Genomic DNA, 25610 nt, shown 5'->3' on the forward strand with positions numbered 1-25610 from the left:
CTGTTTGGAGGTCACACAAAGTCAGCTACACAGAGTCAGAAAGAGACAGGACTCTGGTTGACTTAACTTTCAAAATTAAGGCTTTTTTTTGCCACATGTCAAAATATGCAATAACATCACGCAATGTGACCTCAAATTAAATGCAACATGGTTCCTATTCACTATGGGCTTAGGCTTCACTTTATCTTTGAATAATCTTTCATCACTACCAACACGACAAACACGAGGCAGTAGCACCTCCTGTAGCTCCTGCTGCATCATGCCCAAGGGAGCCGGTTCCTGCTGACAAGCGCATCATAGCATCATGTTACATATAAAAACGAGAAAAGTGTTTCCATTGCAGTTTTGCGAAATACTGCTTTTTTGAATTACCTGAAACACCACCACATGCGAGCCTAAAAAGTTTTCTGCGATAAATGGGAGTTTTTTCAAAATTGACATGTTTCTATTAAGCTCAAGTTTTTTTTTTTAAACTTGAAAAAAATCTACGCTAAAAATAAACACAAAGCAATATTTTGATTCACTTAAACTGAAATATACATAAATCAAAGTTTATCTATTCAAATAATTAAATATAAAACTCTGAATAAACTGGATGTGAACAACTCCAGGAAAGAAAAATCTTGGCCCTCATAAACATGAAACAACTGTATTTAAAACTGAAGAAATCCAAAAGCAGACGAACTTGATCGATCTGGTTGTTGTTTTTGTTGCTATGCTTTTATTGTGAAAAGATTTGAGCGGACCTATGTTTTTGGTGTGTTTAGGGGGGGCTGATTCTCCATATAAAAAGATGACCCACGCTCGAAATGAATCGCGCAGCTTTGCGGAGCGTCATGTCGTGCTGTGAGTGCAGAAACAGCGAGGAGACAGCGCGCGGGAGCATCCTCTACAGCATCCTCAACAGAGGCACCAAGCGCCCGCGAGGACACCTGGAGACGCCCGCTGCGCTCCAGCTCTGCTCCTGCACCTCCAAGAGGAAACTGGTGGCGATTCGGGCTCCGCAGTTAGTTTACAGAGCGGCCTCAGAGGTGCTCATGAAAACTTTTAAATTCGTGAAAAATGTGCCGTGTTTTCGGGGTTTGCCGGCGGGAGACCAGCTGCGGCTGGTGCGCAACAGCTGGGCGCCGCTGCTGGTTTTGGGCATGGTGCAGGACTCCGTGGACTTCGACACGGTGGAGACGCAGCAGCCAAGTCTGCTACAGCGGATTTTAACGCACAGTAAAGAGCGACAGCAGCGCGCTCCGACCGAGACCCAAGACCCCGGGGTGCCCGTCAGTGACGCGGAGGGGATCAAGATGTTTCTGTTCAAGTGCAGAGCTCTGAGGATCAGCGTCAAAGAATACGCCTTTCTGAAGGGAGCCATACTTTTCACCCCGGGTAGGAAACATTAACATTAACCCATGCAACACCGGGAAAAATGGCCATTATAATAGTTGATAAAACAATCAGAGTCTGACTCTAAATCACTAAATCACATTTATTTTCTATATGACTCTGAAACATAGTTTAACTATTTTTTCTTGTGTTACTTTATGGTATCATTTAAATTTCACGTTAAATTATCCTAGGTAATTTGGAATATCAGGTAAAATTAGACAAATACTGTTTTACATCTTGGCCTCTTTAAGTATTAGCAGTCACCAAAAGTACTGTCACGTTGTTATCACAAATGTGCTTTCCATGAAAATATTTCTTTATTGATCTGAGATAACTAGGATGGGCAAAGTAAAAAACTGACAGGTCCCAGAACTTCCAGGGAAAGCCATTTTTATATTACTACTATAACTATTACTATTTTTATACTATTATTTATATTACAGCCTGTATTTTTCTCCCTGTGTGTCTTTGTCCTGTAGAAGTGACGGAGTTGGAGTGTCAGGAGTACATCCAAGCACTTCGGACAGAGGCTGAGCGCGCGCTTTACGAGCATGTCAAAACGGTGCACCGTGGTAACATGGGCCGGTTCGGCAGACTGTGCGCTGTCCTGAACACCCTGCGATGCATGGACCCGGACACAGTGGCGGGACTGTTCTTTAGACCCATGACTGGGACACGCAGCATCGATGAGCATGTGCTCACTATGTTTTTTGAGCAGTAAGAAGATGTTTGGGACTACATTTTAATTGGATGTAGGCCGAATCATGTGTTTATTTACTTTACATGTTTACTTGTCAGTATTTTCTCTTTTAAATCAAAGTAATTTACAGTCAGCGTCATATGCACGTCACGAATTCTGTTGTACATCATGTGAGAACACTGAGAACCACCCCACCTACAATGGCCAAATAAAAGACTGACATGACAACAAGGACCATGATTACTTCCTGGCATACACCAGCCCTCAACTGTCATGTAAGGCCAGTACTCAGAGTTACCAATAGTTGTGTAACAGTTTGAACAAATCCCTATACTGATTCTGCAGCAATGCCACTCATTTCATTTATGTAACTGATGCTTTTATGCAAAGCCACACAATGAAGGCATTCAACCATGTGGATCAGACAATGTACACTAAAGTTACAACAATTTCCTGATATATGGCGAAACATCAAAATATGATGCCGCACCACAGGAAAACCATAAAAGTACGTGTGCTGCATGACCTAAACTGCCCCGTCCCTGTCTCTACTCTTTTAAAGTCAGATTTAAAATGCATCTAAAATAGACAAACAACTTCAATGGAAAATGAAAACTTGAACTGAAAAACTTTATCCTTGGAGAACTCTAATGCCTTCTTATTTCTTAGTGTTTTTTACTTTGAAATTCCCCCCTCTATATTCCCTGTATTTACTGTATTTATTGAGAGTATTTGATCTTTTGTTCTGTGGGTGACGGTGATAATTTAGGGCTTTTGTCAGTCTTTCGCAATAGCTTTTTTTCCCAGAGCTTTAGCCTGTTGCTTGTTGAAACAGCAACCGAGCAAAACAATTGCTGCTTTAGACAGAAAAAGAAGTGAAGCAGGTCCTACCATTGATGATCACTTGGATTGGCAGAGTCGATCATCCATCACACTAAAAAATATGCCAAAGGTGATAAAAACTAGTTAATGATGTGAAAGGTTTTGAAAACAGTCAAAGCATGAAAAGTCTTTAAAAAAACTCTTAAAAGTATGAAAATTTCTAATATCTAGTAATGAAGATAAAGTGTTCAAAACTAGTCAAAGTACAGAAAGTTGATATATATACACACACACACATCTAGTGATGAAACACTGTTAAACACAACACAAAAATATGAAAAAATCTGATATATACATCTAATGATGAAACACTGTTAAACACTAGTCAAAATACTTTTAAAAGTAGTGATACAAAAAAAAAGTTTAAAAAACTAGTCACAACTGAAATTTACTACTAGTGATGAAAAATAGGTATTAAAAACTAGTCAAAAAGTACAAAAAGCTACAATTTATCCATCTAGTGATAAAAAGTGTCTTTGCACTTTTGTATTTTCAGAGCTGGAAATTCTTGGCCATGCTAGTGTTGGATCTGATGCAGTTATTGGTAAATGAATCAGTGGTTTAATGAATAAAGCTATTAAACTCCTGCATGGGTCACTTCAGGGCTGTAAAATCCAACTCATTGCTCCCAAAATACTTTGCAGGCAGGCATTATGGGCATTTAGCACTTGCTTGATGTCATGGTTTTTTTTTACAGCTCTAAAATTACTTTTTCAATAATAATAATAATAATAATGAAGAAAACCTCAAGCACTCATACTGCTCTTCACCAAACCAACACCTACATAAAAGTTAAGGTTATCATTTAAAACACATTGTAACACTGTGTCTGACCTGACAGCTTCAGTAAATACACCTCTGCTCAGCGAGGATCTGCCCGTCTTTCATTAATATCATCAGGAGCCGGCGCTGAGCTGATTCTCTTCCTCCTCCCGCTCACGGGTGTCGGGGGACGCTGTTACCTGGGAAATACCAGCCTGAATTAAACCACACAAAATAAGACTGCAGATTACCTCTCCTGAGGCGACGGGACTCTGTCTGTTCATATTGTGAATTAACATTTGGTGCTGAATCACCTCCCATGATGCACACTTATTTCCCATCTTTGTCTTAACTTGAAGTTCTTTGTTATTGAAAGTTCTCATACTGGATGTGATTATAACTCTATTCTCTGTGCTGAAGCAACACACCCGTCTCTTGTTTCTACAGTGATTCTAGTGACTCACATACATTTTTTCCACATTTTACAGCTATTTTTGATATAAAATTATGTAAAGGCTGAACTTGTTATAATGGACTGAAAAGTGTCTGAGCAGTTTACTTTTACAGCTCCAACTAACATTTGTCATTATCGATTTAGCTGTCAATTAAAGACACTCAGCAGTTTTACAGAGCCCAAAGAGGAATATTTAAAATGCCATCAGACAGCTTGTCCCGACAGGGAAGCCTCGAACAACTTCAGCTCCCCATCCACGCTCCACTGACAAAAACAGTAACTTAGCTCGCTGAACACAGAAGCAGCTGGTCTACGACCGCCTCGATCTTTAGTTTGTGTTATTGTGTGACTGGCATTTAAAAGGGTTAGGTCAGATTCACCAAAGTCACACAATAACACAAACTAATGACTGAAGCAGTGGTAGACCGTAGGTGTGTTAGAAACCATGCACAGATGTAAAGTACTGATTTCTTTATTATACCAGAATAATAAAATCACTTGCTTTTTTAGTCCACCTGATACATTTTACTGGAATAAAAATTAAGGAAGTAAGACAAAAACTTTAGCTTATTGGGTAAAGACACACACCTTTTTCCCTTAATTTACCATTGAAAAAAGGTAACAAATCGCAAGAGATCGCAATATATATTATCACAATACTCAGTATATGGCAAAACATTCAAAATTGTAATATTATTGTATCCTATCCCCTGCTGTCTCTGGTGATTCCCACTCGTAGTAGACCAACAGCTCCTGTGTTTAGCAATGTTAAATCACTGTTTTCATTTCATTTCTTTTAATTTATCAATTTATTTCAAACAGTCAGTCAGTCATTTTCTGTAACCGCTTGCCCTCGTAAGGGTCGCGGGGGGGCTGGAGCCAATCCCAGCTGTCATCGGCCGAAAGGCGGGGTACACCCTGGACAGTTCGCCAGACCATCGCAGGGCCGACACATATAGACAGACAATCATACACGCTCACAGTCACACCTAAGGGCAATTTAGAGTCACCAATCAACCTGAGCTGCATGTCTTTGGACTGTGGGAGGAAGCCGGAGACCCCGGAGAGAACCCACGCAGACACGGGGAGAGCATGCAAACTCCGCACAGAAGGGCCCCCGCTTTATTTCAAACATTTAATGCGAAATTACAACAAATTCCAAGAATACAAAAGAAAGTGGTGGATTTTTCCCCTTCTTCTGAAATATACTGTACGTTAATAGAGTTCTCAAAACCAAAACCATATTAAAGTTTTACATATTCGAAAAGACTCAATATAGTCTGGCTTTGAAGAGCACGATGTAATGGCTTGATTGTCATTTTGGAAATCACTGACTGACATTAAGCTAAAGCAGTGAAAACATTAAATAAATAAAAGAATACACTTGATTTGATATTGATTTTATTTGGTGGCTAAAATAAATGCAATTGCTAAACCCTCCAAAGCAGTAGTCTGCTGAGCTTCCATGTCGGACTTGTGTGCCGACTGACATCTTATGTAATTCACTGTCTACTGTCTCATTCTACGGCAACGCCAAGTTTATTTGACCATCTAAATGTTAAATGTCTGATTTCAAGAACCCACTTCAAGAAATCTTAAGTATCCCTTTAAAGTGTTGTACAGCACATTTTGAAATCAACATCCTTGCAGTCTGGTGAAATGAGATGCTGTTTATGCCACAAGGGCAGACTATTGTGGGTTAATAAATAAAGTCTGACTCCTACAAGGAGCTCTGCAGACAGCCATTGTAGTGCCGTTAGAAAACACAGATACTGGATGCTTTCAGGGACTTCATAAATGACATTACAATTGTGCAGCATACAGAAACACTGCAGCATTTTAATCACAGTGACCACTTAACATTTCTAAAGCTTATTTACTAGAAGCTTTTCAATGCCCCCCCCCCAAAGGCAACCATCATCTGCATTGTTAAAAGTCAGGTGTCAAAGTCTAAAAGTTACCAACTTCATATTTTTGCTGCTTATGACAATGAGCAAGTGCTGAGTAGAGCTTCTGAGCTTGTTCTCTCAGGGCTTTTCTTTCCTCCGGATGCAGCCTTTCAAGGCAGCAATAGACATTTAAGCTTAGCCTTGAGTATTAGCACCGCAATCTTCCAAGCATTTGCATTAACGGCTTTTTTTCTCTCAGCTACTGAGTCTAACACCGGCTAAGCTTGTCTCAGATTACTGCAGTTTCTTTTTGGTGCAGGATCTCGTATCACAAACAACACAGCCAGTGGGCTTCAACACAAAATCTCAGAAATACTGTCTGATCCCGTGCACGCAAACTAATGCTTCCAACTAAATGTGGACCTCCTACGCCAGGCATGTCAAACTGGTCCACAGGGGGGCCGGTGTGGCTGCAGGTTTTGTTTCCAACCAAGTAGCAGCACACCAGACTTGACTCATTTAATCAACTGATCTCCGTCTTCAGACAGTTGATTGGTCAAACTGTGTGCTCTTGGTTGGTTGGCACAAAAACCTGCAGCCACACCGGCCCCCCTGTGGACCAGTTTGACATGCCTGTCCTACGCTGATACAAATGAGCCCTAACCTACAACAAACACAAAGCATTGTAACTCATGATATATGATTTAAGAGCAGAAAATAAACCTGCAAATATCTCTGTAGTAATTTTTTTTAAATCAGTTTTTCGTGTAAAAAATTATCCAGTATGACAGTGAACTAAGTATCTCTGACTTTTAGACTGCTGGTCAAACAATAAAAGACACGTGTGGGACTCAGGTTAGGTTTTAGAAAACTGTGATTGTGAAGAACTGAGTTTCACCCCCAGTAAAATACTGTACTTTACACTTTATTTATCAGAATTTCTACATTTGTGATTTGGTTTAGGGGAGAGGACTCTAGCTTTAAATGGTTGTACTTTTCATTGTATTTTGTCTTTATTAATATCATTTTCTATATACTTCCTATATATTAGTAGTAGTATTTCAGATGTATTTTTTTCTTTAGCCTCCTGAGTCACTGGGGTAAAATGCATGACCCTGCACAATAAAAGTCTCTGGCAATGGAGATTTTTTAAGTAAACATGGCTTTAAACTCATTCATTGTCATGGATGTCATTAATTAAAAAGGACACCACAAAAGTGTATAGAATTTCAGACCATTGCTGGTGTTTTACTAGTTAAACAATGTTTCGACCAGGCCTATTTACAACTGTCAAATTATAAGCAATATTGCCCAAAAATAAAATGCCTCTGGCCATGGCTATTACCAGCATAAGGACATACTAAATCAAAATCAAAATATTGAGGGCAGGCGAGGGTGGGAAGGTGGTGAAACTGCTATACTACACCCCCCCTTTTTTTCTTTTTTAAAGTTGTTTATTATAACTGTTATTTATGCTAGCCTACTATTGTGTATTTAATTCAACAGGCCTACATTTGAATAAAATTTGATGGTGTTTTACCTGTGCCAGTTGCCACTAAAGGTGTCTCACTGCCTGCAGCACTTGGAAAAATGTGGTTTTCGGTCACTGTGTGTTTGAGGAGGAGTCACTCAGCCGGTGTTAAATCTTTCTTTCTTATTCTGCAAAAGAAAGCAGAGCGCTTAAGCTGTAAAGAAAAGTATCATATGAAGGGCTACGACATTGAATCATAATTAAAAATGACAAAAGGGGAAATGTTTGGAAAGTGTCCCACTATACCAGTGTCCACCCTAAACACAAACTATTAAACAACCTGTTAACAGCTAAGCTAAACTACTAAACCGTTACTTGAAAAGTAAAAAATGTTGATTTTTTTCCTAACATTAAGACTGCCATTTTATTATTATATATTAACTCATATGAAACCATAGACTATATATAAAATGTATTTTTAACATTCAAATACAGATGATTATTTATATAAATTCAATATACAGTCCGTGCATGAAACATATGGAGCACTCTCATTAACTGGCATATTAAATGCATAATGTGCCTTGCACCTTACCTTGCACTTTCCGGCACACCGCCCCTGCGTTTGCTGAATAAACACATAAATGACAAAAAAATAAATCACCGACCCAGCCGAACTTTTCACGAGGTTTAACCGGCACATAACTGCTAGTTGTAAGCTATATTCACTCATTTTATCTGCTGTTATTAAGATATTTCTTTTGTGTACTGCAAGAAAAGACGCGTTTCCTTAATGAGGGAAAACACGGCAGGTGTGTGAACGACGTAATCAGCTATGCAAGCCTCCTTCTTAGCTAAGCTAATGTAGCTGCCAGCTTTAAAGTTTTTGTCAGTTATCTGAATATGCAAGTTAATAAAGTATCAAAAGACATATTTTTTGTGTCTTTCGTTTGTTGTCAGAAGACAATTGTAATCTCTTCGGCGGCGCCACATACAACGCTTGAGCAAATTACGCAGCTGATTAAGTCCACCTTGTCCTAATAAGTGAAAGGCTTGCTCAAAACACACAACTATCTTCGTGTTATTGTCAATTACTTCTACATGCATGCAGCAGATATTTCAAAAATAGGTCGAACATCAGCGTTTTTAACAATAGAGATCGTAAAAATCCAAATGCTGCAGGCCTGCACGCCAAAAGTTTGTTTACTAACTTCGCGCAAACAAAACGACCCAGAGAACGTGTTGTAAATAGAATAAAGATTATAAGTTATATCAAAACATTTCGGGCTCAGATGCATGGCTTACCTGGTCAAAAGCTGGACCCAAAAATGACAAACCCGAAAGGCCGCCAAAGCTGCAATGTTTGAACATTTGAGCAGAGGCTCTTCCGTGACCACTTCCGGTCTTTTTTTATTCATTTTTTTTTTTTAACCCTTTAACATATTATTAAACAAGTGCACCATTAAGTATCGTATTACACTAAAGTGATACATCCAGAAATATTGAGGTGTATGCAGACATTAACAGATGTTTTATAATGATGGGATGCTTTACTTCTTTCAAAAACACGGGAAGAAGGCAATAAGTAACTCAAGAGGAAATTACCTAAAAATACGCAATAAATTAGTAAAAAGTTAAGAAAATAGCCTGAAAATTATTACATAAATAAATAAAATTTTAAATAATGAAAAAGAGACATGAAAACCCAGTGAAAAAAGGTGCTTAAAAATTATAATAATTCTGTAACATAATGTTAAATGTTAGGATAATTAGCGATAAATGTAGTTTTCCCCAGCTTTTTAAAAAAATAATCATGTCGACTTTCTAATTTGTGGAACATTTTCTTACTAAGTTGCTCAGTGATACCGCCAGAAATACTGAGGTGTATAAATAAGCATTATCGGGTAATTTAGCAGGATGGGATACCTTGCTGACAGCATTCAGCCCTTTGTGACCTGAGAAAGTTGACTCCATTTCTGTCAAAAACATGGGAAGGTGGAAATGAGCAACATAAGTAATCATCGAAAAATAAACAATAAAATACTTTAAAACGAAAAGGTCCAAGAAAATTACCCAAAAAGTAGTTTAAATTAAAAATAATAACAATCATAAATGACCCGGAAGAGGTGCTTCAAAATAAGGATAATTCTGAAACATAATTTATAATATTTTTGTTTTTTCTCTAGACATCTTCCCCAAACTTTTGTCAAAAATAGTTTTCTAACTCTACTAATTTCTTGCAATTTTTTTACTATGTTGCTCATTGCCTTTTTCCCCATGTTTTTGAAAAAAAAAAAAAAAAAAAAATAGCACCAATTTGCTCAGGATAGAAAGGTTTAAATATTTAGGCATCTGAAAGCAGCACAAAATAAATTATGTCACTCCTTGTTTAAAAAGCCCAAGCTGCCATTAAGTGCCTGGTACTTGTCAGGGGAGATACACATGACAGATTAAATCATGGAAGGAGTCAAAGCGAACCTGTAAAATATTGAATCACCATAAATGGAGCCAGGACTTATTCTAAGTCATGTGGTCTCTAACAGAATATAATTATTGTCCACATGATCCCAAACATACAGAGATGAGGTGTGTTCGACTTCAGCTGCTGTTCAAAGTGTCATCTATCCATTTCAGCTGTGTTAATAATTTGATATGCAGTAACATAACATCTGTTATTCAGAGAATCTAAATGATAAAAAAAAATCATAGCTCATTTGGGAACCATAAGAAGAGCTTTATAAGTAACAGCAGCAGTTTGTCTAATGGCAGTGCACTGCCTTAAAGGAAAAGGCGCAGACCTCCATTCATCACAATTATAGGTTGCAGATGGCAAAAAGATTTCAACTGGGGCAATTTAGAGAAGACATGTGTGATTTTTATTGTGACTGAATGATCTACCCATCACACCCCTTTCACCATAATGGCTCAAATTGGGTCTTTACCTCCCAGCATGCCTTGCGAGTGCTGAATCAGCCGAGGTGCAGGGTGAAGAGTGTCCAGCAGATGACAGCGTTTCACTTTGGATTTCCTGCGGTGGCAGCTTTTCTCTCTGCATCTTTTAATTGGAGGACAGGAACAGGCTGAAATTCAATGTAGAACCTTTTCTATTGTGATTATAATATTATCACACATTTTTCTAATTGGATTAATTAAAATATGGGAACAGCAGTGGAATATTCTTTGATAAACCAGCTGTGTCCACACTCAAATCAATATCCAAGCTCACCACACACAAGTCGATACATTGTAAAATGATAAATAATTAAGGATGCAAGAAGTAAGAGTGAATTGAAGTAACTATTCAGTGATCCATGATTTGCATCTTACACACACACACACACACACACACACAGACACTGCATGCACAGGCAATTATGCCGTGCTGAACCATGGAGAGTTCAGAATGACTCCAAAACTGGGTTAACAGCTGCCTGCATCCACTCTCCAAATGCTCTCAGCCCACACACACACACACACACAAACACACACACACTGCCTCCACCGCCACCACCACCGCCGCCACCTATCCATACACAGACAATTGGCCTGGTTCTTCAAGTGGAAGACATGTCACACAGGGCACAGTGCACAGAGCTCCAAGTAACAAGGCCCTGTGGGACATGGAGAGGCATGGTATACCTGCCAGAGTGAGTAATACTCCTCACCAGTGAGTGAGTGAGAGTGTGTGTGTAGGCAGAGGAAGAAACAAAACATCTGTGCGTGTGTGCTCCTAGCCTGATCTGCTCTCACCGCAGTGACTGTCTCCACTTTTGTTCCGGGAGCTTATTATGCTGTGGCACTGTAATGAAGTGAAAATGATTTCATTTGGGGGGGAAAAGTGTTGAAGCTTAGGAACTCCCCCTTTTTGCAGACTCACTCTCACACGCCATATGGCAGCATGTCGGCTCGGATGGAAACATCTGGTGGGTTTCTATGTTCACACAGATGATTAGAATGTAGCTTCATGTTACAGCTGTGGCAGAAAAACAAGTTGGGTATAGGGAACAACATAATTTCTGTGTATCTGCATACGGCATATGAGGACGTGACACAGCAGGAGGCAGCTGCTTCTATATGAGCCTGACTCATCTATGGCTACTTTTACCTGTGGGGAATCATTTCACTTTCTTTATATCACTGCTGCAATCTGGAGAGGTTCACTCAGCTGGGCCAGGAGAGAAGAAGATTAAATTAAAGTATCAATCTGTCAAACCTGCATCTCACTAAAGTTATTGGTCCACAGTGTGGGACATTGTCTTTGGCTTCATCAGTCAATACATCACCCTGATTACACGAGTGATTCTGCTTTCACGTAAGAGTTACTGACCTTATGGAGGAGTGCATCGACTGGGATTCACTAATTTGCTGCAATGTTTGACCCCATTTGCACGTGGTGCATTCAGTGGATCATAGGTGACACAGGCGACTGTCTAGAGCGCCACCCAGAGGGGCCCTACCCCTCATAATTTCTTTTTTTTAAATAAAAAAAGGAACATTGGGGAAAATAATACAAAGCTTTGCATATACTGTATAAAATTGACTTGCATATTAAACTGGGCCTTAAATAACATGTGTGGCGACCTAACACGAAGCTATTAAAATAGTAATTATTGTTCTAAACCATATATTTATACATCACTTTTGTTTCTAAAGTGAAGTCAACTACTGGAAAAGTTACAAAACGTTCTGTTAGGTCTCACAAGAATGTCTGTATGGTCAAAATAATAATAAAGCTTATCGGCCAGAATGTTACAATAGTATGCATTTATTTTGCTCACTAATTTGCCTCGCAGTAAAGGAAAGGCGCCGTGCAGTGATTTAGCACTAACTGATATATTTGAACAAGTATTCATTGGTAACAGTCTGTTAGTGTTGTGTACTGTAAATTAAATGAGTGGTTTTTTTTTTTTTTTTTTTTTTTTTTTACCAAAAAACCAAATTCATCTTTGCTTATAATATCCTTAACATGTTTATGTGTATTTTCAGACATGGTTTCATTTTTAAAAAATTAAACTAAAATTAAAATAAATAAATTAAATAAATAAATAAATAAATAAATAAAATCAAATTAAAATTTAGATTAAATTTCCAATTAAATTAACAATAATTTGGCAGACCCCCTGCAGTAAGTCTGAGGACCCCCTAGGGGTCGTGGACCCCTGTTGAAAGCGCAGGTGCTTGAAGCCTGGGCGGTAGGGTAGAGTGGAGTGTATGTGGAGAGTATCACAGTAAAGAAAGTTAGAGGCAAAAAAGCATCCAGCGTGCTGTGCAAAAAAAAAAAAAAAAAGAAGCAAAGAAAAAGAAGACACAAAGAAGACAAAATCTGCATATTTGCACACTGTATTCTTTTGTTTGCTATTATTATTGTTATTATTATTGCTAAGTTATGCATTTGTGTTGATTACCTATTAGCTCTATTTCTTGATAAACACAATGAAATACAAAGATGATAACACATTTTTTTGTTGATAACACATTATTATTATGTAGAAATGAGAGGAACTCTGGCCTGTACTCTACTGGACCGTGACGGTGGGCGACAGGAAGGACTTGTGTCCTTTTCAGCTGTCATGTTGCTACACTCTATTTTTGCTTGAAGGAATAGTTTGACGTCTTGGGAAATACAAAGTGTAAAACCAAGGTGTAAAAATGTCAAGTTGCGGTTCTACAGGGGATAACGTGACTATTTTTTGGCCATGCATAGTTTGTGAAGTTGCTGGGCAACTAGTTGCTGCATCTGGTCAAGGAATCAATAAACCAGAAGTTGATTTTACACTTTGTTCTTTGGATGGATCAATCAAATGAAGAATGAAGTGTTAACGTTTGAGCTTTAGACGTGCTGGAATAGGGAACGATGTTCTGTACGACAGAGTGTAATATTAGTGTTTCATAATTCTGCTGAAACCAACAGTTGACACCATTGCGCAACCAAAACATGAGCAACTTCTAATCATTCAAGAAGAGCATATTGAGGCTAATTAACACTGTCTGGCAGTATTTTAAGATTCTTCCCCATGTGCCTTTGCTTTCTGTTTTCTCTCCAGTGCTGTTGCTTTGATCGCAGCAAAATAAGTAAATGGCTACACTATGGGCAGAGCGCTCTGAGGCAGAGGGGAGAAAGAAAAAAGAGAAAGGGATTGTTTATCTGCCTTGAAGCACGCTGGAAGACTAAGGATCCTGTTTTCTTAGAGACATTAGATGTGACAGTTTTACTGAGCAAACTTGCCTGTAGTTTCCAATGGACTAAATCGTAGTGAAAAGACAGTAGACACACAAGTCTCGACATCTCCAGCAGGACTCCAGATACATGGTGACAGGTTGAAATGGTCAGCGCATATTAGGTATCGTTTATCGGTAAAAACCAATACTCTCTGAGTCTAAATTTGAATTAATAATTTGCATCTTTTACACTAAACAATATATCAGTTTCATGCTCTGGGAGTCAGTGTGTGCCAGCCGTTTGTCTGATTGCAGCCAAAGTGCACTGAGGTTAAACAACAATCAGAACATGGGTCTTTTTTTAAGTGTTTCTCAATGCATTGACTCTCCTGATTTAGTTTTATTCCAAAATGAGGCCGGGCTGATTCAGTCTCTGAGGGGAATAAGGAGACGTATTGATTGTTGTTTCAAGTTTTACGGAGACGGCAGAGTTATGGCGGTTGGGGCTGCATCGGCTCCCCGCCAGGAAAAAGGGATCCGGGCATCGTCAGCAATCTATGCCGCTGCTCCATAAACAAAGTGAGGCGGGTGGCGTTTTCTGCAAACAAACACAGCTCTCACACTCCCTCTCTCTCTCTTTCACACACACACGCACACACACAAGAGAAATCACATTACCATAAATGTGGTTTTATTAATAATAACAGTATCTCTTTTAATGAACATTGCAGATACATAATAGAAAATAAATCAGAAACAGGAGAGACGTTGTCTCAAGAGTCGTGAAAGTGCCTGGAATAATTCTGTGCTATATATTGTTATTCATCGTCATCTTTATCGTCAAAGCCACGTCGCCAGAAATGTTCAATTCATCATGAAACAAAAATGTGTTATCGGCCCCACTTGGAAAATGTTTGTATTCACACAGCTTCCCAAAGCAGGAGTGCAAAACTCCCGTCAAAATCTCATCGATTCTACGTGTTAACCTCCAGGAAGGATTTTGAGAGGCCTTGTGAATAATGACCATTGGCTTCATGAATATGGCTCGATTGTCTTCATCTTAATCACGTTATTGTCTTGATTATATTTACACAATGACATGTCACAGAGCACAACAAACTCCTCTGTTCAGAAATGGTGCTCTTGAACGCAATCCATATCTTACTTTTCATAGATTGAGGCGGATAAAAACAGGCCTGCTCAAACAAACTCGGTTGATTTAAAGATCTCGAATGTTCCTTAGCAAACATTTTCAAACTAAAAACAAAAATCAGGCCTGTTCTGAAATATTCTATAAAAATCAGAAAGCAATAACTAAAGACTGTGGGAAGATAAAGGGGGGGGGGGGGGGGGGGGCATTTTTCATTTACTGTTTACGAGTTCATCACTTTGCATATTTTATGGCACTAAATGAAACATCTCCACGTGACGAGATGCTGCAGGTATTTTAGTTTGAGGTTAGTGTCTTGAAAAACAAAGAATATGGCACAGCTGCAGATGGAGTAAGTACACGGGATGCCGTCAAGAGTGATGCGAGAGTAGCTCTTGTTTTGTGGGATCTGATGAAATCGTACCGATTACGATGGAAGCTTCCCTCAGAGAAAAAAAAAACTGTGAATGAGAATGCTTCACTGTAGCTCGCTTTGGTCTAACTTGCTCTAAGTAGCATTTCTACAGATATACTCCAGGATTTAATTGCCATTTAAATACATTCTTGTCTCTCTTTCGCAGTAATTACATTTATTTTGGAATGGGTTCATTCTAAAAGGCTATTGAGGATGATTATTGGTCAGTAGGTCAAAAAAATAATTGATTACATCCTATAAAATGTTACTTTTTATTAATAACTAAAGATTATTACTTTATTATCAAGTCTGATTTAGGGTGTTTCCGATGTTTCCAGACTTGTTTTGGAATGAAACTCTTCATCATTGATGTATTCCGATGTCCCGTCACCACATAGCAGTCAGGGCCGACTCAGAGTGCTCACAACCAAGACGTGAAAGCCCTACTTTATTTATCAGAGAGCGTAACTCCACTGACAAATCATCTCTGCTGACAAGGGGAATGGCAAACAAATAACAGAGCTGTCATTTAAGAGAGAGTGAGTAACAGAGATACTTGTTTAGCCCTGGACAGCCTTGTTTGGTCCTTCACAGGAAACCAGGTGAGTAAATGCTTCAGGTGACAGCGGATGTCATGGCTTTCCTCTCCTCCGTGTGTACTGACATCATCGACAGCTCCGTCCTGCAATCAACAATGACTGCAACGCCTGTGAAATCAACAAACATAAAAAGCCTGCTGACCTGCAATCCGTGGTCTGAAATGTCAAAACTCTTCTTTTTAATGATGAAAACAAACTTTTTTTTTCTCTTGCAATATAAGACATTTAGTGAATGGCCTATCGATTTTCGTGAGCTGTGCAGTTCCACATAACAAAACATTGTTCGTTTTTATTACGTTTCCCCGATTCCTTCTATCAGAAACTTCATAGGTATAACCTCTCTAAGCAAATATCCCTCAGTTACAAAAATAGACTTTTCTTTTTTCATAAAATAATACACATAATTAATTTTTCAGTGATATAATCATCTGTTAAGGTAAATAGCAAGGCTGTTTTTTTTTTTTAAGTAATTGTTATCGTGAGAGAAACAGAGATGTGAAGCCTAGCACCATATTCTTCATATCTTCCTTCACAGATATGACTTTTCCCACAAGCATTCAATTTGTGAAACCCATCTCTTCCGCCTGCACTCTGGACTCCATATTTTGCATATTCTGGTTGAGTCCAGGTTCTCAACCCCTTACAGCAGCCGCCGGAGCTGAAACTCACGGAAAATCCAAACCAAATCATTGTCATCTCCCGAAGGCTGTGACTTTTACCCCCCCTTCTCGAAATAATCCCAAAGCTTTATAAACTACACCAGCCAACAAATTAAGATAAAGGTAAGAACGGTTTATCCAAAACATCTCACGGGCCGTTGCTTCACTTTTGTACAAACTGAAACAAAAGAAAGAGTCCCAACTGATGAGAAAACATAAGAAGAAAATCTCAAACACTGATGCTACAAAGAATTAGAAAAGGTATGTACAGGACCCTGTATTCCTTGACTCTCTGGGTAAATGATCATAGGTGTTGGCTTGTGTTACGTGAGTGTTTATACAGGCATACAAAAAAGTTCTCCTTGCTTCTTTTTTTTTGTTGTTCAGTTTCAATAAAAGCTCTTATTGGACCAAAACAAAAAATATCTGCCACCATCTCCACCCCCGATGTGTCCAGCGTGTCCTCCCTCCCCATCCCCCTGATGTTTCCTGGTGCAAATTCAACAGCAGCAAGTAGCTTAGTGCCATTCAGGTCCACCTGGCTCTGGTGCATTCAGGGTCCAAGCGCCAGAGGTCATCCTCCCTGTGACGGACAACATAAAGATCCAGAGTCTACCCCACCCGGCACCGTCTCTGTCACCAGATGACGCTGGATATACTGGTCTCTCTGGGCAGCAGTGGTAGCATGGCGTTGTTGCCGTGGGCCTCCTCCAGACTCTGCTGGCGCGGCGACTTGGACTGCGGCCGCTGTCCGTTGATGAGCGTCATGGGGATGTTGCAGTAGGTGTGCTGGTTTCCTAGCGTGGAGAGCGGTGGGAGTGTGCCGCCGGGCGGCAGGTCGTAGTCGTAGCTACGGTAATAGTGTTTCTGCCTCATCTGGGTGTGGCAAGAGTTGTGGAAGGTGGAGCGCAAGTCCGGGTGTGCCGTCGCCATGGCGGTGGAGGTGGCCGCCGCCATGGAGATGGCCGAGACGGTCTGGAGCTCACCAAAGGGGCCCTGCTCGCTGACGTCCAGCACCTGCTCATGGGAGATGCTCAGGGGCTCCATGCGCTTGAAGGGCATTTCATAGAGGAGCTGCTTCCAGAACTTGGAGTTGAGCTTGTTGCTGGACTGCCCGCGCCATTTGATGACCGTCAGCATTTTGATGGTGTGTTTGAGGGCCTCCACTTCCTGGTAGTTCATGATGCCACGCAGCTCGGCGCACTCAATCAGGATGACCTTGATCTCGCCGGTCACCAGCATGTTGCGCAGCCTCGTCTCCAGCTCAAAGATACTCCACCCCCTCCGCACCACGTAGCTGGGCGTCATGACAATGATGAGGCGCTTGCTCTGGTCCACGCAGCGTGCTACGTCCTCGATGTAGGCTAAATACAGACACAGACAAAGATAGAGAGATGGATAACTTTATATACAAAGAAGTAGGGAAATTAAAAGCATAATCTCTGTCATGAGTTATTCTAATTCTCCTTGCTTGTATACTTTAGGATAACTTTAACTGTACATAAAAAAAGAGAAAAGCCCATTTTCAGTACTCATCAAGATATGTTGAACTGCCAGGAGGAACAAAATGTGGTGGACATTTAAAGTCAAAGTAGTACAGTGGTAGAAAAACAAAAAACTACAGATTTTAAACAATATATCTTTGGTTTTTAGCACAAAATCATCTAACGAATACCTGAGTTGCTAGACGTCAGTCAGTGAATATCATACTGACTTGCAGTGAGGCTGTAAATTTTAAATCAGTTGCTGGCATTTTCAGTAATGACAGTTTTGCTCCAACAAAGCAATAATTCCACCCTTCGAGAAGGATCAGTGGTTGTGAAATTACAGTTACAACTCTCATCAGCAACCATACAACAGACTAAAAGATGCACAATGAAATCCACAACGATTTCCCTTTAAAGCTAATAATGAAAGAATAAAAGAAAGTACACAGAGCTCATAAGTGATGTAAATGCGATCTAAATGCAACTGCTTAGTGTGGTGGGAAATACTTCCCTCAGTGCTAGAGAAAGCTGTGTTGAGCATGGTGTCAGTGAATGCACCCTTGTCCTAACTAACTAACCATATCTAAATGTTAACCTTTATTTAAAGTCTTGATGAACGTGTGGTGAGGACGTTTCCCCCTGCCTTGGCGATCCTGACGATTGTATTTTGTTAATGCCCTGTGTGGTGGTAAGTAGGGTTATTGTTTCTTTAAAATCCATTTTTGTTGGATGATGCATGAGCCTGGCTAATTGCAGTTCTTTGTCTTCCAGGTTCACCAACACATACCACTGCTGTTTTGCCCCTTTGGTTTTGCCTTAGTTTAATGTTTAACTTGGTTTTGAATCTCTAATTTCCTTGATTATTTTGCCTTTTGTTATACTTTTAGTTTCCCTTAGTTCAGTCCTATTTTGCTCATTTGTTTGCAATTTGTGTCGAGTTAAATTGGAATTACTCTGTTTTGGCCCTTTAATGGTGGCCTTTGTGATTTATTGTTTCTGGGGTCTGTTGGTTGGTTTTATTTTGACATTTTTCCTGAGTTGTAGTGTAGTTTTGTATTTTAAGCCAACTGGGTTACATCTCAGTTCTTTCAATCCTTTTGTGAGTCCTGAGTGTCTTCTAGTGGTGAGGCGAGGCACCTGTGGTGAGGTCCCTTCACTTTTTGTGTGTGTAACTGCACAGGGACACAAAGGCTGCGCCATTTTTTTTTTTCCTGGAGGATTGCTGTGTGTTGCACCAAGGTGAGTAGTGGTGGTGCTTAGTTTCTTTTGGGGTTACTTTCATTTGGACTGTTTTTTTTATAATACTATTCTAAGAATTCATGTTTAGGCCTTTTTAAAAAAAAATAATAAATAAATAAATAATAATTTTTATTAAGACATAATTTGATACAGAGTTTTGAGATTCTTGTCTATTTTTTTTCTTCTTTCCAGCAGATTCAGTCCCTGTCTGTATGATTACTTTGCTTATGTTGATTTTTGTGAATAAAAATAATTGGTCTTTTTTTTTTTTTTTTTTTTTTTTAAAATATGTCTCTGCCTCCTCAGTGACGAGCCTGTGTGCTTTCCCATCTCTTAAACAGTATAAGGTTCAAGTAGTAGTTCCAAATTTAGCCAATTTTAATTCACTTAAGAGTGATTTTTAAAGGAAGATTGAAGTTGTTTCATTTGAAAAATCTGCAGTTATATTAATTTACTCCACAGCTTAGATGCTGCAAAAGCTTTAAATCTTTTTTATCTTCATTTTGTACCAGTGTCCTCATGCTAAGTATTTGTTGACAAAAACAAGAGGATCACCTGGTTTCACTTTAAGATGACAATAAAAACACATCAGGAAGCTATGTTAACTTTCATTATCAACTTAAGACACAATCAGTGTGGGTTTAGAGTAAATAAGTTGCGTTCATGTCTCTAATGAGTAGCTCAGCTGCTTGCGTAATGATTGTGATTAAGTGTTTCCTCAGACCGATCACTGGTGTCAGCAGGAAGACGTGTGTGTGTGTGTATGTGTATATATATATATATATAAGCAAGTGTGTGCATCTAATGCCTGCTTTTAGCCTTTCTTGGCATGGACAAAGACATAGTGGCTCCTCAACAGCAACTCGAGGGGATTAACTGGACTTCACTTCCCAATCAAAGCTTACGACCCACTTTGTGTGTGTGTATGTGTATGTATGGAAAAGTTTTTTTTTTTTTTTTTTTTTAAGTCAGTCGGTGGGTGAGTGAAATATCTTGCTGGTCTTTAAGCAAACAAATGCCACATCTCTCTGTCCTCTCCACATCTATCAAAATGAACTTCTCCTTTCATGTCACGCTCTGCCCGAGGCGTCATGATGAGAGAGACTTGATTAGAGTAAACTCCGACTTGAAGTCGGCCCTTTTTACTCCAACATGACAAGTCAATTGCTTTGCTGTTTGCTAATTGGCAGTAATTCGTCACAATGCTTCCCTACAGCAAAAACACTTCCCCATAAGGGTTCGAGCTCACTTAGTTTCAGGTTCAAGCAATCGGGCAAAAACAAGTTTTTCTTTTTATCTTATCATGAATAAACCAAATTGGAACAGATAAATGAATACTATATAATTAGCTAATGAGGCGTAGTTTCATTTTATGTTTTGAATTGATTAAACTGAAAGTAAATCTGCCCTCTTGGGGTGCTGTCTGGTAACACTTTATAGCTTTATAGATTAAATTCCTCCTTTCAGAGACCTCACAAGCTTTACAATCAAAGTGGTGCATGTGTAATAATTGATTCCTGTCTGCATAGAAATAAATTCAACACTAAATAACATGAGGCAGAAAATCACTGTTGCCCTGCTCTATATAGGTTCTATTAATTTGTAAAAAGGGAAAAGCCCATTTTCAGTACCCATCAAGATATGTTGAACTGCCAGGAAGAACAAAGTGTGATGGACATTTAAAGTCAAAGTAGTACAGTGGTAGAAAAACAAAAAAGTACAGATATTAGACTGCATATCTTTGGTATTCAGAACAAAATCATCTAACGAATACCTGAGCAGAGAAGGATCAGTGGTTATGAAATTACAGTTACGACTTCCATCAGCAACCATACAACAGACCAAACGATGCAGAATGAAATCCACAATGATTTCCCTTTAAAGCCTCACTCCAGTGTATATTGGCATTTTAACGCTGAATATCATTTAAAATAATTTCTGAGCAATAGCAATTAACCACACTGTCGAACAAATATTTTTGTGCTGAAATAAAAAAAGAAGGTTGTTGCTTAAATTGGAAGATGACTATAGTGGAAGCTTGCAGGTTTTACGTTATCCTCCAAGCTTGCAAAGGTTCATTGTCTTGCCTCTTAGCATGTGAGCAGCCAAACCCGTAAACATTACCTAGAGCTAACCAGTCAACTTAAATTGGACACTGAGGACGCAACGGATACGAACCGTTTGTAGAGCAGATGTGCTATCGAATACATCTTTTAACAGCACATGTACAGTGTAGGGTTGTGTGAGTCACAGGCAAAACAAGACAGTGATCTTTTGAGATTGTGTGGGATTGTTTTCTTCCATCTTGGACCCAGCTCAGAACTGTGAAACTGTTTCAGAGTTTGTGTAATATGGGTAGATTAACATCTGCAGACTACTGTAGGCTATGTAAGAGATAAAGTTATAAAGCAACCACTACCTGGTGCTGGCAAAATAAATGCCAACAGCACGATCAAGACCTCGAGGTAGAAACCCTGTTTGATAAAAAGAAGCTTATTCATAATAAGGGTATTTGAATAATCTCTTGTTTGGTGTTACAGAAACTAGCAAACCAACTAGTTGCCCATTTCAGTTACATGGTTAGGCTAAACAGTCATCATTCAGAAGAAACTAAATTTCCTTCTGATAAAGGCGGTGGAGAGAGAGCACTTATGATAGAGTGACCACTATGGTTATACATGCCAATATCCGTGCTATCGCTTTGACACATACACAAGAACGGCTGGTTGCCATGGTAAAAGATTAACACTGTCTTTTCTGTACACACAATTCAAAGCATGTGATGTCTGGCTGGTGGACCATGTGTAGCTTAGATACCCAAAAAATCTATATATATATATATTTTTGGGACAGACTTTTAGAAAAGATTTGATGCAATAAACCCATAAACTTTAAAAAAATAAATGGTAATAGCCACCATGACGTCACCCATTGATTTACAGAGACATCCCAATTTGAAGCCTCTAGTTTGTGGCCATATCTGAATGGGAGGGTAGGGCTGGCGAGGATATGCATTGCTATGCAGCCTCATCACCAGTTAAAAATGCTGGCACGGTACATTTCTGCAAACCAGATTCGTTCCATTTAAACATTTCATCATATCAGTATTTCTGCCACGCTGCAGACCATTGTTCGCAACCAGCAAACCGAAAAATAAGTTGTTGCTGCATTATTCTTTGTTTTTCCACCTAAGGTGAGTTTTTTTACTGCAATATTATTGCATTCCCACAAAGGACTGTGCCACTAAAAGAGTCATGTTTTTTTTTTATTTCTAAGCCAGACTTTGTTGCATTTCCTATGGGTATTGTACCATCAAAAGCATTTTTTTCTCCAGAGACATTGCTGCATTTCCACCAGGAACAGTACCACCAAAGGCGGTTGTTTTTTGCCGATACATTTCCACCAGGGATTGTGCCACCTAAAGCATTTTTTTTAAAAAAGAGACACTGTTGCACTGCCACTGGGGATTGTGCCACCAAAAACAGTTGACAGACATCACAGCTGGGCATTGTGCCACCTAAGGCGGTTGCTTTTGCCATCAAAAGTGTTTTTTCTTTTTTTTTTTACAGACAGGACAGTCTTTTGACCTCACTCACAAGAATCCTGCTCCTCTCAAAAGAATATTTTAGTTCATCTTTACAATCCTCATTTTATTAAGTCATGGCATCCTGAGCCTTTTGATCATTTTTTATTTGTAATAAAATATTCTTTATTTTTTGAACATGCTTTGTGGAACTTGGATTTTTTGATGATGTAGAGCGTCAAGACTACTTCGCACAGTCACCATAGTGGTAAGAAGAAATATAAAGAAAGAAATAACCACTACAGCGGCTTTAAGGCACTTCCGCATCGGCTTCACTTTTCAGATCTGGAGGCTTCGTCTACTTCTTTTATACAGTAAACCCCACGCATTTAATTGTGTAAGCACACCAAAAAAAAAAAAAACAACAAAAAAAAAACAAAACAAAAAACAGTGCAACTAATCTGTAATTCCAACCCATTCTCATTCCGAACTCGTTAAATAGCGCAACTCCATCAGTGCTTCACTTACGAGTGTGACGCCAATAGCCACCTTCATGCAATGCGCACGGATGTGTTAGATGATAATGCTGTCGGATAGAACCGATGGCGTTATCATACGCTGGTGGACAGCTGGATGACAGTGAGCGCGTCCACATGCAACACGCACGGGCGGTGTTACTTGACAACGCGGTCTAACGAGACTGGTTGCCTGCACCTGAAATGCTGAAGGACAGCGTCAGGTAATAACACTGCCCATAATAATGTGATATAAGGAGTACATTTTACCTTGTGCCTCTTTTGCCTAATACTAACCATCCATGACTTTGGTGCCTAATCCCAACCATCATGACAGTTTGCACTGTTGTGCAAACACAGGGACCGTGCTGTTTAATCCTACCATAGGTGCATTTGTTGACATCATGGTAACGGTCTGCGTCATCCCACCATGATGTTATCCCTGCATGTGCATTTGTTGACATCATTGCAATGGCATCCTGGAGCGTAAACAGCTGACATACAAGGAAAATAATCGATAGGTTGACGCGGAAAGTCCTGACAGAACAGCACCATGTGATGAGTTCGGAATGAGAACGTGTTGCTAATTCAGGTATATGCGAGAAAAAACACTTTTTAGTTTTATGCAGGCTTTATAAGTTGTAACTCATGGCTTTATAAATAGTTGATATAAAATGTATTAATGCACTAGTAATAGCTATTACTGACTAGAGGATTAAGTTCATAACCCCTCAGAAAGCCATTAGTAACAACATATAAATCTTTCCAAGTACTTACAAGTACTTATTATAGTAAGATTAAGGATTAGGGCCATGCTAAAAATAAATGAATAAATAACTAAAATAATAAACTTGTTATTTTGACAAATAAAATTGTAATATTATTAAAAATTGTAATTATGAGATTAAACTCATAATTTTATGAGAAAGTAAGACCAGAAAGTTGGGTAATATGCTATAAAAAGGGACAAGGTATGAAAAAAAAGTTTTTTTCTCGTAATTTTATGCATTTATTCACCAAAATCGAATTATTTTTTCTTTAACACGGCCCTAATCCTCCGTTGTATTATAGAGCGTCACCAAAATGACCGTCTACATTACTGATTAAATGAGAAAATCTGCATCTGTGTGTGTTAAATCTGGGGAAAAAGTACCTCTAAGTAGTCTTGTGTCATCCTGGAAATGATCATTGGTGAAACCTAAACATAGATATTTACATTCAAAGTATGATCAAAAGATTTGCAGAAAAGCATAAAAAAGAAACAGTTTGTCAATGTGGGGACATGGCTCTGGCATAAACTGTATTTTTCCATTGGTGTTCCACTGGCGATTGCAAAACGGTAATCGCGCTGACCAGTTTATTCCAGTTTAATATGGGATATGGAGCATAAAAAAGCTGAGGAAAATACTCATTTTAGTGCAGCCAGGTTAAACTTTTGCTGCCATACATTAAAAAGCATTAACCGTACACTAAATTTATCAGAGTAGTGAGATGTTTAACATGTTAAAGATAATCGAGCATGACAGGTTACTTAGCAGCTCAGGAGAGGGATTGTTGACACATGTTGAAACCCCAAAAGGCCAAACTGTGTTTATCTATGGCCGTGGATTATGCTTTATTATAGGAACTAAATGTTTATAATTGACACAATAAGCCAGCGAGCTGTGCCACCGAGCTGGAATAGCGGCAGACGTGCTTTAGATTCCTCTCAATCCTTGCATTTTTATGCCATTTTTCCCATATTACAACAGTCCCCTCGCATCGAGCACATAATCACAGCAAGGGATTCAGTTTATAACCTTGGCACAATGCCACTGAAGAGGAACATAATTAGTAATGGCGGTATGTGCGGGAAGACAGGCAGATGCAAGTATTCAAATGAAGGCTAATAACATAATGATATTATCAAACTCATCTGTGTGATGAGTTCATCAAAGATAAGCACAGGGCATGGTGAGACGCTCCATTAGAAATATACTGTGGCAAAACATGCATTAATATCCATGCATAAAGAGCTTTCTGATTGTACGGCTGACATTGTTACACAGCAGCATGCAGAGGTACAGTCTGTATGGAGCTGGATCAGGACATGGACTGTAACAATAGGGTTGGCACTTTTCGCCAATTATGCTGTATATATAATACAGGCTATAATACCTCTCATAGGCTTTACATTGTGTAGACTGTGCACATAAATTCTTGAACTGGTAAGCCCAGACCTGCTTTTTACGAGTTTTTTTTTTTTTTTTTTAAAGATTTTTTTTGAAGCATTGTGTATAATTTGTTATTATTCACTTACACTAAGAAAGCCTGAACAAGTCAGACT

The 25610-nt window shown here is 39.1% G+C and overlaps 2 protein-coding genes and 2 long non-coding RNA genes across 4 annotated transcripts in view; 2 read left to right on the plus strand and 2 right to left on the minus strand.

Moving 5' to 3' along the window:
- Window positions 1-836: 836 nt before the first annotated feature.
- On the plus strand, window positions 837-2101 carry LOC121962856 (nuclear receptor subfamily 0 group B member 1-like). Its single transcript, XM_042513173.1, has 2 exons — window positions 837-1380; window positions 1860-2101. The coding sequence occupies exons 1-2, from the start codon at window positions 837-839 to the stop codon at window positions 2099-2101; spliced, it is 786 nt and encodes a 261-aa protein (XP_042369107.1).
- A 1791-nt stretch (window positions 2102-3892) lies between these two features.
- LOC121962688 lies at window positions 3893-8894 on the minus strand. The gene is made up of 4 exons (XR_006107156.1): window positions 8844-8894; window positions 8134-8166; window positions 7608-7726; window positions 3893-3924 (listed from the first exon to the last, which is right to left on the minus strand). It is a non-coding gene; the product is annotated as an uncharacterized LOC121962688 (long non-coding RNA).
- A 6155-nt stretch (window positions 8895-15049) lies between these two features.
- LOC121963031 (interleukin-1 receptor accessory protein-like 1) overlaps window positions 15050-25610 on the minus strand; it is a 262076-nt gene continuing 251515 nt past the window's right edge. Inside the window, exons 10-11 of the mRNA XM_042513395.1 lie at window positions 24438-24482; window positions 15050-17884 (exon numbers count right to left, since the gene is read on the minus strand). Of these exons, the coding sequence (XP_042369329.1) occupies window positions 17157-17884; window positions 24438-24482 (773 nt within the window). The 3' untranslated portion in view covers window positions 15050-17156. The remainder of the gene's footprint in view (window positions 17885-24437; window positions 24483-25610) is intronic.
- Window positions 18613-19100, plus strand: LOC121963032. Its single transcript, XR_006107193.1, has 2 exons — window positions 18613-18695; window positions 18779-19100. It is a non-coding gene; the product is annotated as an uncharacterized LOC121963032 (long non-coding RNA).

This window comes from Plectropomus leopardus, chromosome 24, assembly GCF_008729295.1.
Source record: "Plectropomus leopardus isolate mb chromosome 24, YSFRI_Pleo_2.0, whole genome shotgun sequence".
Classification (NCBI taxonomy): domain Eukaryota; kingdom Metazoa; phylum Chordata; class Actinopteri; order Perciformes; family Serranidae; genus Plectropomus; species Plectropomus leopardus.